At 38.6% G+C, this 14305-nt stretch overlaps 1 protein-coding gene across 1 annotated transcript; it reads right to left on the reverse strand.

Annotated features, from left to right (window-relative positions):
* Positions 1-1970: 1970 nt before the first annotated feature.
* LOC115783055 (von Willebrand factor A domain-containing protein 7-like) lies at positions 1971-12176 on the reverse strand. Its single transcript, XM_030733689.1, has 18 exons — positions 12044-12176; positions 11385-11608; positions 10458-10665; positions 10012-10097; positions 9757-9850; positions 9372-9500; positions 9095-9281; positions 7557-7726; positions 7248-7360; positions 6897-7013; positions 6051-6254; positions 5831-5966; positions 5570-5722; positions 5353-5445; positions 4676-4785; positions 3608-3772; positions 3010-3333; positions 1971-2735 (listed from the first exon to the last, which is right to left on the reverse strand). Exons 2-18 carry the CDS (start codon positions 11577-11579, stop codon positions 2274-2276), a joined length of 2946 nt encoding a protein of 981 aa, XP_030589549.1. The 5' UTR covers positions 11580-11608; positions 12044-12176; the 3' UTR covers positions 1971-2273.
* Between the last annotated feature and the right edge of the window lie 2129 nt (positions 12177-14305).

Here is a 14305-nt window from a genome sequence, read left to right on the forward strand (position 1 = left end):
GCAGCCCTCTCTCTCAACCTACTCACAAATGTGTCTATCAGTTTTCCATCCTCTTTTCAAATACCCCCAAGCCACCACAGGGTGGCACAGTTTACCCCATAAAAATATGGCATAGAAACTGAAGACTTAACAGTATTCCCTGAAAGCCCCCTCCTGTCTGACCATTTCTTAGTAACATTTACATTTACTTTAATGGATTACACAGCAGTAGGGAATAAGTTTTATTACAGTAGAAGTCTTTCTGAAAGCGCTGTAACTAAGTTTAAGGATATAATTCCTTCATTATTATGCTCTTCAGTGCCATGTGCCAACACAGTGCAGAGCAGCTACCTAAACTCTGCTCCCAGTGAGGTAGATTATCTCATTAATAGTTTTACATCCTCACTGCGTGTGACTTTGGATACTGTGGCTCCTTTGAAAAGGAAAGCTTCAAATCAGAAGTGTCTGACTCTGTGGTATAATTCACGAATGCGCAGCTTAAAGCAGATAACCTTTAAGCTGGAGAGGGAATGGCGTCTCACTAAATCAGAAGATGCTCATTTAGCCTGGAAATAGAGTTTGGTGCTCTATAAAAAGAAAAAACCCTCCATAAAGCTAGGATGTCTTACTCATCATTAATTGAAGAAAATAAGAACAACCCCAGGTTTCTTTTCAGCACTGTAGCCAGGCTGACAAAGAGTCAGAGCTCTGTAGAGCCGAGTATTCCTTCCACTTTAACTAGTAGTGACTTCATGAATTTCTTTACAAATAAAATTTTAGACATTAGAGAAAAAATTATTCATAACCATCTCAAAGATTTATCTTCATGTTCGGCTGCTTTCAGCACTGCTGGTATTTGTTTAGACTCTCGCTCAGTTGATCTTTCAGAGTTAACGTCAGTAGTTACTTCCTCCAAACCAGCAACATGTTTATTAGATCCCATTCCTACTAGACTGTTCAAAGAAGTCTTTCCAATTACTGATGCTTCAATTTTAAAAATGATCAATCTGTCTTTGTTAGTTGGCTATGTACCACAGACCTTCAAGGTGGCTGTAATTAAACTGCTACTTAAAAAGCCATCACTGACCCAGTTGTCTTAGCTAATTATAGGCCAATCTCCAACCTTCCTTTTCTCTCCAAAATTCTTGAAAGAGTAGTTGTAAAAGCTAACTGATCATTTGCAGAGGAACGGTTTACTTGAAGAGTTTCAGTCAGGTTTCAGAATTCATCACAGTACAGAAACAGCATTAGTGAAGGTTACAGTGTTCTTCTTACAGCCTCTGACAGTGGACTCATCTCTGTACTTGTCCTGTTGGACCTCAGAGCAGCTTTATGTCTTTAAGACAATCCTGCAGTTTAACTAATTGATGTGTGTCATCTGGCTTTATCGATAGATAAAGCTGGGTATCATCTACATAACAATGAAAATTGATGCAATGCTTTCTAATAATACTGCCTAAGGGAAGCATGTATAATGTAAATAGAATTGGTCCTAGCACAGAACCATGTGGAACTCCAAAATTAACCTCAGTGTGTGAACAAGACTCCCCATTTACACGAACAAATTGGAGTCTATTAGATAAATATGATTCAAACCACTGCATTGCAGTACCTTTAATACCTATGGCATGCTCTAATCTCTGTAATAAAATGTTATGGGCAACATTATCAAAAGCTGCACTGAGGTCCAACAGGACAAGTACAGAGATGACAAGGTGGTGCTGAACAGATCGCATGTATAAAAGTGCTGGAGGGTCCACTAGTACCATGGTAGCCATGAGACATGGGCACAGTCCTCAGCTGACCCAAGGGGCTGTGTGCTGTTTGTTTTTGATATGTTTTTTCTTGTACCCGAGAGAGAGAGAGAGAGAGAGAGAGAGAGAGAGAGAGAGAGAGAGAGAGAGAGAGAGAGAGAGAGCTTGTTTCACCAGAAAAACATTTTTACTTATTTATTTATTGTAATCTTGTTTATAACATTATCTTCTATTCTGTTAAAAGTACAGAAATTACCAGGCCAAAAAGCTGCTAATAAAGTATTGTAAGATAGTTTTAAAAAGAATTACAGGAATTTATTTACTAGCTATGTTTCAGACAACTTGATGTTTTTTTTCTTCAAAATCCTGGTAATTTTAGCACACAAATGTGATCTACAGTAAGAGCAAGTCTTAGTAACAGGGGGTCCTCTTTTCTCAGTGTGTTGCTTCATAGCTTGTTCAACTTGGCAATCAAAGATAGGTCACTTTATTCATATCTCACACATTCATATTTACAGAGTGATTCCCATTTGTTCTCTTTCACTTCCAGGGTACAGAAAACAGGACACTGATCCAAAGGATGGTTGATATGTTCAAAGTGTGCCCTCTGGAGGATGTTGTTTTAACTGCAGATGTAGTCACAGGAGTAGTTGTTGTCACAGGACTAGTTGTTGTCACAGGAGTGGTAAGAGTTACAGCCTTTCCCACACATGTCCCCACATTTCCTGCACTATCTACAGCAGTCAGCTCCACTGTCTGTGAGCAGCAGGTGGCAATATAGGCAACTGCAGTAATGTTTTCACCCCCTGATCCAACTGCTGTGCTAATATTCAGAGTACCATTCCCTTGGCGGATGGTGACACTCTCAATGCCAGTTCCATTGATGCCATCAGTGAGATTAGCAATGAACTCCCACTGGGAGGAAGCACAGAGGGATGAAGAGGAGGCGCAGGTTCCTGATGTACTGACTACCTCGCACACTGGAGGGTTAACATCTGTCACCTGGAGACAGAGATACAGAACGGATGGAAAGGAGTCGGTTGGGTATGTGTCATCCCAATTATTTAAGGTAAAGGGCAAGGAACAAGAATAAAACCCCTGCTTGTGATTTTGAAAGAAGTGACAATTTATAATAATTCACAAGAGAAGTATGACACAAAGATCCTTGGCGTAACCATAAACATCAATATCAATTCAAATTTGTAAATTATCTATTGGACGACTAGTTATTACAGAGTTAAGAGTAATGTTGAAAAATATCAACATTTTCTCTTACCTTGGTAGCCACAGAAAACCTGAGAACAGCATAGTTGATGTCGGTGGCAGCAGCGTTTTCTGCCTCAATGGTAAGGGTCACATCAGTTCCTGATGCAGCACTGGATGGAGCTGTTAGGGTCACAGTACCATTGGCTTTACCTCCACTTCCTGCTAAAATAGTAACACTAGTAGGTGAAGTAGAAGCATAGCTGCGGTCATTGCTGACTCGCACTGTAAACGTCCCAGTTCCAGAGTCATCAATAACTCCACCAGTAGTTGTGGAGACTGTGAATGGGATGGAGATAGTGGTGCCTGGCTCTATGTTGGTATTATTGGCTTGGGTCTGAACAAGTGGAGAGAAAGGGAAGCAGGCAGAGGAAAACAGAAAGATAAATTTATTAGGAAAATATTACTTTTAACATCATAGACAAAATGTTGATGTATCTTGATATGACTTGACACTCTAAGAAGTATAGTAGGAATGTCTGCTGTTTGTGATTTGAGTATATGACTGTTATAACAATTAGAAACAGTAAAATAAATCAATGTAAAAATGCTTCAATTCATATATGGTGACATTAAAAATTCTTCAGAAAGCACACAGTAACTGTTCTCACAGTGACAGAGATGCTGGTGGTCTTGATCTGCGTGGACGCTTGTCTCTGAAAGGTGCTTGAAGTGGATTTAGAAGTGGAGCTGCTGTCCTCTCCTTTCAGGATAAGCACAAATTCACCTGCTGGGACTCCACTAAATGTCACCAGGAAATTCCCACTTCCTAATGACTGCATGAGACAAGAAGGAGTAACAAGTATTGTTACCAGATTATCAGTGTAAACAATATATAACTACATCTTTATTGCAGAGTAGGACAATTGCTGGGACTAACTGTGGACCTTGCGACAAGATATTCATGTATTTAAGATATGAAAATTATCTGCTATGAAATATAGTGACAAAAAAAAACAATATATTAAATTGATGTCCTAGCTACATCAATTTACACAATGATTATTCGGCTATACAATGTCAAATTTTGCTATATTTGGCAGTATGCCAGAATGTTTTTAACTGTGGCAGCATTTCTTATGTTCACAGCAATGACCAGTTTTCCAGAGCTGGAAATGTGAGAAACTGTTTCATGACCTTGTTTCAGCCAAGCTCTATTTGTCAAACAGAAGGCCTCCTATTTGTATGTAGAATACTTGTTCAGTATTTGTCTCACTGTGCTTACATGGACTTTAACATTTAACATGCTAACTGATGCCTGTAGAATTGGAGATGTAGCAGTCGGGTTTTTGCAGTTTCTCTGAGCATTACACAATCTGACCTTGGGGTGAATTCGCTGGGATGTCCACTCCTGGGAAGAATGTCTTATTGTATTAACAAACACACACACACCTGAGTGTTCCAGACCAGTAAACTGCCAAACCTTCTGGTTATACAGAGTTGCACACACTTGCTGATGATTAATTAATCAAGTGGGTTTGAATGGCAGCACCTGGCTGCAACTTGCTCTTATAATTTCTATGGAAACAGTAAGGGTGTACTTAGTTTTTCACAGAACTGTGAAAACTCTTTTCACATTTTTTACAGTATCGATGTAAAACCTCTCATTGCCAGAAGAGGGAGACAAAAGATCTGCACTGCAGGTTTAATTTAAGCAATTATAATAATATGTGACATACCTGCAGTGATCCATTGACCTCTGTTAGACCTGAGCTGTCAAAAAGAGTGACCTCAGTGACCTTTACTGTGTCACTTCCTGTCACTGTGATCAAGATGCTGGTATTACCACCTGAAAGAGCAGTAAAGAAAGATAAACATAATCTGCACCTCTATGACGCACTCTTAACGCGTGTCTCGGTCACGTGATACGCCACCGCTAAAATTACCCACAAGCTTCACTAGTTTCCGTACCTGTCTAACGATTTAGGTTGCTTGACCTACACAACGCTCGTATAAAGCTCTTTGAGTGCTCAACTTGAGAAGAAAAGCGCTATATAAGAACTAGTCCATTTACCATTTATATTTAACAACACCGGGGATAGTAGTGAGGTGAATCCAGCCTATTATTATATTTAGAAAATATTACAGTTTTGATGTCGTATCTTTTTTTATATTAAACTGTTAAACCATCTATGGTCCAAAAAAGGTTGTGGACCGCTGAGCAATAGAACAGAATAGGTTGGACTTAACTGACTAAAACATGATGGAAAATAAAGCTTTTGGAAACTCGAGATTAAAGTTTTCAAGTCAGATCATTTTTGTTTAAAAGATGACCTTGTGGACAATGTAGAAAACACACCAGAATGTTTTAAACTATAAACAATAAAGCAAACAATCATCATAAAAGTAGTCTGACCTGAGAGAGGACGTCCTTCCTTCAGACTGAAGTCCCCATGGGCTCCTTCAAGCTCTTCGACAAGGTTATAAATGAAGTTCACTGAACTTTGACCTAACAAACACAACATAGCTCACAAAGGGTGCAAGTTACACAGTTGACACAGAGCTAATAAATAAAATCTCTGAAAACATCTTGTGTAACTCAGTGGCTAAAAGTCAGCTATCATAGTACTGACCTGTGACCTTAACAGAGTAGGGGTTGTTTGAGCTAATGCTGATTTGCCATAGCCCTGTTTGATTATCAGCATTGAGGCTTAAATGATGCAAGTTTCCTGTTTTGGTGAAGGATGCCAAAGGACCGCTGGACTGACTGGAATTCTGAGATACACCTGGAGGGGGGGACAAACAGTTATAAAGATGTTTTCAATGTGGTGATGTAGGAAGTAAAATGTTGATGGAAGAGCCTTAGATTTGAGAGACATTTGTGATGACTAAACCTGTGGAGCTGGTGAGGCTGAAGGTGAGAGGTGAGGCTCCTGTGATGTAAACAGTTACGTTCCTTAATAAACCATCAACAGTAAAAGTAAAATTGTCAGGCCTTCCAGGATTCCTTGCTGCCTGAAAAACTGTCACCTTAGAGAGGAAGGAGCAAAAGGTCACATTTAGTCACACTGTGTGATCTTCAGTCATATCTGATTCTCTCCTTTGATGTCTTACCACGGCGCTGGCTGATGAATCTTCTATAATATTGGTAACCAGAGAGAGTTCTGACTTAGTGACCCGAATGGCCTGACCTCCAGAGGCTTGAGCTAGGTCTTGGTACACCTGGACATCAGATCGACTCATTGCACGTGGAGCCACACCCTGTGGTGTTCTGCGACGCCGTCGACTGAGCGAGATACCTGTCAACATGAAAGTAACCTGCAAACATAAAGAAACAACTATTAAGAATTCTCTTCACTTTTAACATCCTGAGACCCTGCGTCCACATATGGGGACACTACATTTTGGCTTTGCTGCACAACAGTGTTTTATACTTTAAGTCATTTTGTTTTTGTTGTGTTATGTTATAAAATAATCCCATTGCCCACATCTGAGGACATTTTTTTTTTTTTCCACAAAAGTATGTAACAACCATGTAACGAAATACAACTTCCTGTTCAAAGAGGAAGCATAGTTTATATACATATCAGGTCCATCTAATCACAAATATCTAGGAGAAATTATAAATGAATTGCAAACAGGAGCTCGGGTCTCAGGAGGTTAAGGATCAAAAACCTAAATGCAAATTAAAAACATTTATTGATAATGAAGATGAAAGAGCAATAAGTTGGAGGCTCCAATTTGTCACCAACTTTCAGGCCTGATGACTCTGAGAGAAGATGAAGAAAAGGAGAAAAAGGAAAGGAATATGTGGCACAGAAATGAGAACGTGTGGGTGTGTGGGGTACATAGTCATTTGTACATGGTTGTGGTCCCATATATTGTTTTCCACTTAGATGGAAATAGATGGCATAGAAACAATCAGTTTTGCCAAAATTTATTGACTTTTTTAACTCTTACCTTAGATTTGGTGCTCCCTATAAGGGCAGTAACGGTGCTTTTCAGATAGATGTCTTTAGCTGGAGCATCAGTGAAGAGAAAAATCTCAGAGAAGGGTGGAGCTGCTGTCAGTGCAAGCTATTATAAGACAGGACAAAGTGTTGAAAATGGTTAAATTAATAATTAAAAACTCAACAAATCTGAGTGAAAAGTAAGATTTCTATCCACCTGAAGTACAGATGTGGAATAATAAAAGTAAATCTCCTGGGTAATAAAAATAAAAGCAGGCCCAAATTCCAGTTCATTCTAAATTGAATATGAGATATTTTTTTTTCTTTAATACAACTAAGCAATCTGATGTCCTGTTAATACCTGCAGTCCAGACAAAGCCATTTCTGGGAAGTCTCCTCCTCCACTTGCAGTCAGTCTGTTGATGTGTTCTTTGAAGACGTCTGCATTAGCAGTCATAATCAGTGGTCCAAAATCTGGATATAGACAAATTACTAAGTTATACATTTGCTTTGTTAAGCATTTGGTACAAACACAGCTGTTATCATATTCTTATTTATGTGGAAGTTAAAACAAAAACAACTTTTGTCAGAAGCAGCAGTCAGAAGATGCTATTTCAACAAGTTTCTTTGCTATGAATTAAAGTACAAATGCTTCCTGTAAATTATTTACCTGGGTCATTGAAAGGTACCAATATGTAAGCAGAGGGTTCCTGTTCTGTTCCCCTTCTTCTGTTGATGATGTCAGAAGAAACCCTCTTTACTTCAGCAATGTCATCACCCATACTGCCTGTTGTGTCTATGACAAAACACAACACAGGAGACTGGGAGAGGCCCATCAATCTGGAGAAACAAACAAGAAAACAAAACAAAACAAAATTACCTGTCATAATGTTAATAATAGGTTTCTTTTCTTTGGAGTATGGGTAATTTATTTCAGTTTTCAGTGTACTGTGATTTCATTGGTGCTTAGCATAGAAGCTATAAGGAAAAGCCAGCAAACACTGGCATTAGAAACTACAATCACCAGCCACTTTATTAGGAACACCCATTTAACAGCTTCTTAAAACAACTATTTAACCAGCCAATCACGTGGAATCAAACTAATGCATTTAGGCATGTAGACAAGTTCAAGATAACCTGCTGAAGAAAGGTGATTTAAGTGACTTGACCTTGGCATGGTTGTAGGTGCCAGACAGGCTAGTCTGAAAATTTTAGAAACTACTACTCTCCTGGGATTATTGTCAGAGGGGAATGGCCAGATGGCTTCAAAGTGATGGGAAGGAAATAATCCTTAATTATAACCAAGGTATGTAGAAGAGTATCTCTGAATGCACAACACGTAAAACCTTGAATTAGATGGGCTACAGCAGCAGAAGACCACACTGAGTGCTACTCCTTTGTCCTTTGAATACTGAAGCTGAGAAAACTGGACAGAAACAGTTGCAGTCTATCTTAATATCTCTATTTGATTAGTAGCAAAATGTAGTACCACACACAGCACAATATTACACAACCTGAAAATATTGTTTTTTTCCCCCCTCAAAGAGAATCTTAAAATATTTATCACATTTATACCTTACGGTTATCTTACTGTAGTTTTTGAACTGTCAGACAACTTAAAAATACTGTTGTCATTGATGTTATTGTTTGTATTTTCTAATTTTCATAAAAATTATTTGATTGTAATATTTTTCCCTCAAGTATTTTTCTGGGTATTGATAAATTATTTTAAAATTCTACTATTGTCGCATCATGGGATGGCTACTTCCAGCAGGATAACATGCCATAGCATAAATTTCATATTATCTCAAACTGGTTGTATGAACATGACTATGAATTCACTGTACTCAAATGGCCTCCACAGTCACCAGGTGCCAATCAAATATAGCACCATTAGATTGTGGTGGAGATTCACATCATGGATGTACAGCTGACCAGTCTGCAGCAACTATCTGATGCTATCATATCAATATGGACCAAAATCTCTGAGGGATGTTTCCAGTATCTTGTTCAACCTGTGCCATGAGGAAATGAATCAATTCTGAAAGCAAAGAGGTCCAACCTGATACTAGCAAGGTATTAATTAAAAGCAGGAGACACTGGGACATGCCTTCATATTTATTTTATATTCTATGCTTCATCTCCATTCATCCATTCATTCCTCTTAAGACTAAAAAATGGCTCAGATATACAGTAGCTAGACTATACCTCGTAAAGTTTCTGTCCCCAGCAGCTAATCTGATGTCTTCCAGTAGCTCCATAGTGGCAAGAACTGCCAGATTAGCTGCATCATAGTGAAGAAAGCCATGACTGGAATCAAAGGTATCCTTATTGATGCCCCCCACTGGATCCTTCCTGCTTGTGCGGTCAAAAAATCCACCATGGCTGCATTTCCCTTAGGACAAGGATAACATTTTTATCATGTCATCAAGAAATACTGACAACATACTATGACACACCAATACAGATGATTTCTCCAAGTTACCTGCAGGTTTTGATGAGAAGAAGATGTTGAAGTAGCCTGAAGTCAGAAGCCCTCGCTGCAGCACGTCAGGCAGAATGTTGTTAGTACAGTTGTCTCCTATACAATTTCTGCAAGTTGGAGTACTTGGTCCTGTAGCAATATCAAATAACACAGAAATAAAAAGGTAGTAAAATTAAATCATCATTGTTTAACATTTTAAAAATTACAAACATTACAATTACTACTTAAAACAATGCATAGTACTCATTAAATGGCATGAAGGAAAAACAAGTTACCAATCACTAGATAAATTATTGGATAAATTATCATTGCACATTTTAATCTGGATTATATTTAATCTGGAACTCTCATTTCTGAACAAAGACAGTGGTGGGAGGGGCCATACCTGCCAGGTTTTGAAGAGGTTGGTCAAGTCTGATCAGAGCACTGTATGGAGCTTTATTTCCCAGTTCCACCCAGTTACTGTGGCTGTAGAAGTCCTTGATATACAGAAAATGAAACTGACTACACCACTTTTGTGTGTGTGTGTGTGTGTGTGTATATGTATGTGTGTGTGTATATCTATATATATATTTTAAATTATACTATTCTGTCATCTAACACTCTCAAAAATTGGTAGTAAAATAAGTATCAATCCTACCTGTAGGGTGTGACAGATTTGCCCTAGAGTCCACCGTCCTGTGTTAAAGTTTTCTAGCTTGACGCTGGCCTTCACCGCAGACACACCTCATTATCACAATACAAGAGGTTATTAGATACAAGCTGCCATAGTGTAGTAGGTAAGGCTAAGTACTCCAACTGACAAAATTTACAGTGCCAATTGACAAACCAGTCTTGTTCAGTTTTTCTGGTTTGTTGAGTACTGCATTTCCCTGTAACTTAATATACTAGTATTGTAACTTTCCCTGGATAGGAAATGATTTCCAACTATGTAAAACTTTTGTGGGAACTGGTGTGAACAAAAATGGCTTTTAGATTAGATTTTCCATGTGGCAGTTGAATAATGTAGGTCTGTATTCAAAAAAGTTAGTTATGGATAATATATAAAGCTGTTAATTGTGTTCTGGTTGTCAAGCTTTGATGTACCTTTTGTGATGATATCCCGTCCTTTCTGGAAGGTCTCATCGTCAAAATGGCGCTCTGCACTCAGCACAAACATTTGGTCCACTATTGCATTGCTGAGGTACATAGTAGCAATGGAAGTTACAAACTTGATGGTGGAAAGGAGAGATGTGGAGGTCCCTGCAGATGAGCAGGCCCTTTGCACCATTTCGACTGACAAGCTGTTATCAATCTGGATACAAGGAATTTGTATATTACAACATTTTAAATATTCTACTCTTCTGTTAAGCAATTTTTTGTACTACCTAGAGCACTGCAAATGGGAATTGGCTTATCATCAACAAAAAAGGTGTTGTATATTTGATGAATTGCCTTTATTTGGGACATGTAAAACAACAAACCAATATATACATATACTAGCATGTATGTATACACACAAACATGCTTATGTATACACATACACACATACTCGGAGACGTGCACAGACAGAATCAAACAAAATCTCCATTTGCTTTTTGAAAAACAAAATTGTAGATCCCCAATTTTCAAGATGTAAGTAAGTAAATGCATGTTAATTATTTAGTTACTTACATGAGCTATGAGGCTGTGGTGACACAATTGATTGAGTTTGGGCACATCCCAGCTGTGCTTGATTAGATTAGGATTTGGGAAATTTGTGATCTTTATTATTATGCATGTGGGGGGTATGTGTCAAGGTGACGCCCACATGAATATCAGGACACAAGATTTCATAGCAGAACATTGAATTGTAACAAGAACAATGTTCTTCACTTCATTTTTCAATGGTTTGATATATTTCTCTGCTCACCAAAATTAGAATGTGAATAATGCATATTCTTTATTTAATATCAAACACTAAGTAGAGCACACACATATTTGAATGCATCACTGTTCTTTTAATGTTCTTTTAAGAGTGGCTTTCCAACTCACAGTCAGGCTGAAGTCCAGTCCCTTAGAAGCAGCGATATCTCGGCAGACCTCCGCTGTCTTACGAAGGACTGCCCTTTGTGTGATGTCACGGTGAGTGAGTGAGGGTGATGAGAAGAGTGGTTTGAAGCTATGAATGAGAACTGGCATGGAGAGGACCAGTGCTACCAGAAGCATCATTGTCTGTCTGGCAGTCATGGTCGAAAAGTAGGAAGACAGAAAAGAAACTGAAAAAAATATGATCAAGCACAGAGAAGTTACTTGCAGTGAATGTGAAGAGGTGCAACTACTAGCAAGTAAAAGCATGTGGGAAATAAAGAGAGGTAAGGGGGGGGGGGGGGGGGGGGGGGTCATGTTCAGTAGTTACAGTAAACTGAATTATGCCATTAAACACACTGATTACATCAGAGCTACATAATATGATGAATTTACACTGGAACTGAGGTTTAACTTGACTGTGAAATTTAAAAGTTGGAAAAAATGCATTTATTATTTACTTCTGTTCTTTAATAATGAAAATAATATAGGAAATGCACAGGAAATCCAAACACAAAAAATGCTTTAACTAGAGCAAAATACAGATGGTACAATATATGTTTAACATTATCAACAAAATAATCATGTAGTATACCTTAGATAAGTTTTATTTTTTTCTATCTTACCTGTGTGAACTCCTTGTAGGTAGATTTGTCTGATTCAGTTTTTAGCACTTCTCTAGTGGTAGACTTTGAGGTTTCTTTGCAGGTAGATTATACTGTATACAGATGTGTGTTTCCTGATTAAACTCTAGGCCTGTATCTGACTGTGTTTTGTGTGTGTGCATTCCCATTATATAGTAGCTGATGAATTCCACTGAGGAACTCCCACAGAAACAGGTTTGCTTTTTATTCATGTCTGTGTGACATCAATGTTGTGAAAACATTTGTTTCAATCAAAGCAACACATCTTAAACTTTACTGACCTTTACTTTATTAATCTGTCACTTATCTAAAACACAGAGATAAGCAATCTAAGTGTCATGATCCTGGGCCAGTGGCCCTGCATTTTGAGTTCTCTTAGTGATTCTTAATGCTGTAGAACTACACCAACAGAAATGTACAAAAGAACAATGTGTGCATCCTTGTGACACCTTTTGAAGGGCATTTCTCAGTTGGATGAACACACATTTGTTATATTTTTGTCTCTGCACAATCAAACAATTGATATTGAAGTGCAACTTTCAGGTTTTATTTCTGTTGATTTTAAGCTTTAAGTCAATGGGTCTTTACAAATATTTTGCACTAAACCATGGACATCATTAGATGGTGCATGTTCTCCCTTGAGATGCTCCATTAAGCAATGCCTGGAGCCACCGTTAATTGCTGCTCATTTGTTTCAGTGCTTGCATGCTTTCAGTTTTGCATTTAAGAACTTGAAGTCATCTTTTATTGTGTTGAGATCAGGAAACTGATGTGGCCATTGAAGAAGAGTGACGAGTAGCTTTCTTTACTCACAGACAAAGGTGCTGAGACTCAAAAAATGCTGCAGAACTACATGAATAGAAATGTACAAAAGAACAATGTGTGCATCCCTGTGACACCTTTTGAAGGGCTTTTCCCAGTTGGATGAAGACACATTTGTTGTAGTTTTGTCTCTGCACACCACCACAGTGGATTTTAAATCAAACAATTGATACTGAAGTGCAACTTTCAGGTTTTATTTCTGTTGACTTTAAGCTTTAAGTCAATGGGTTTTTACAAATATTTTGCACTAAACCATGGACATCATTAGATGGTGCATTTTCTCCCTTGAGATGCTCCATTAAGCAATGCCTGGAGCCACCGCTGATTGCTGCTCATTTGTTTCAGTGCTTGCATGCTTTCAGTTTTGCATTTAAGAACTTGAAGTCATCTTCTATTGTGTTGAGATCAGGAAACTGATGTGGCCATTGAAGAAGAGTGACGAGTAGCTTTCTTTACGCATAGACAAAGAGATAAGCAATCTAAGTGTCATGATCCTGGGCCAGTGGCCCTGCATTTTGAGTTCTCTTAGTGATTCTTAATGTTCTTAATTTTTCTTACTGTCTAGTTCCTCAGTTGTTGTAGTTTTGTATTGTTTTGGTTTTTGTTAATTATAGGTTATTCTGATTTTCCTGGGTTCCCATCTTCCTGTGTCTTTATGCTCCTGTGTCTGTGCTCCTCTGTGTATCTGTCTCCCCGTGGTCTTGTGTGCTGGTGGTTGTCTTCATTGTTTGTGTCTCAGGTGTCTGTGTCTTCCCTGTTCAGTTGTTCCCTGTCTGGTGTCAGCTTAGGAGTTGTTGGATTCTGTTTAGTCATGTTTAGATTCCCTCTGTGTGCCTGTCTCCTTATGTGTTAAGTCTGTGTGTACCATAGTGGGTTACTTCCTGTCTTATTTTGACAGTTCCTTATCCTGTGTGCTTGTGTTTTGCTTTACCTCCCTGAGTCTCGTTAGTGTTATTCTGTTCACCTGTTACCCCAGCTGTTTCCACTCACCCCTCGTTTCCTCTGTGTATTTATTGTCTGAGTTTTGCCCTGGTCAGATGTCAGAGTCTTGTTGTCCTGTGGCTGTGGTTCCCTGTGTTCTCCAGACCTCCTTAGTTATTTTCCAGTGTAGGTTTCTTTGTTTGTTTTGCTGCTCTAGTTTATTTTTCCATTCCCTTTTTCTGTTGCCATAATAAAGGCTCATTTTGGTTCACCTTCTAACACCATCTCCTGCGTCCTGCTTTTGGGTCCTCACCTCTTTCCACGCCACACGGCCGGCACCTCCGAATCATGACAGCTATGAAGCAACACACTGAGAAAAGAGCACCCCCGATACTAAGACTTTGCTGTTAGATCGCATTTGCATGCTAATGTGATCAAAACAAGGATTTTGTTTTGATCACAACAAGGATGCCAATGCCAAAGAGGATGAGATCCCAAAGA

This window comes from Archocentrus centrarchus, chromosome 1 (genome assembly GCF_007364275.1).
Source record: "Archocentrus centrarchus isolate MPI-CPG fArcCen1 chromosome 1, fArcCen1, whole genome shotgun sequence".
Taxonomy (NCBI): Eukaryota; Metazoa; Chordata; class Actinopteri; order Cichliformes; family Cichlidae; genus Archocentrus; species Archocentrus centrarchus.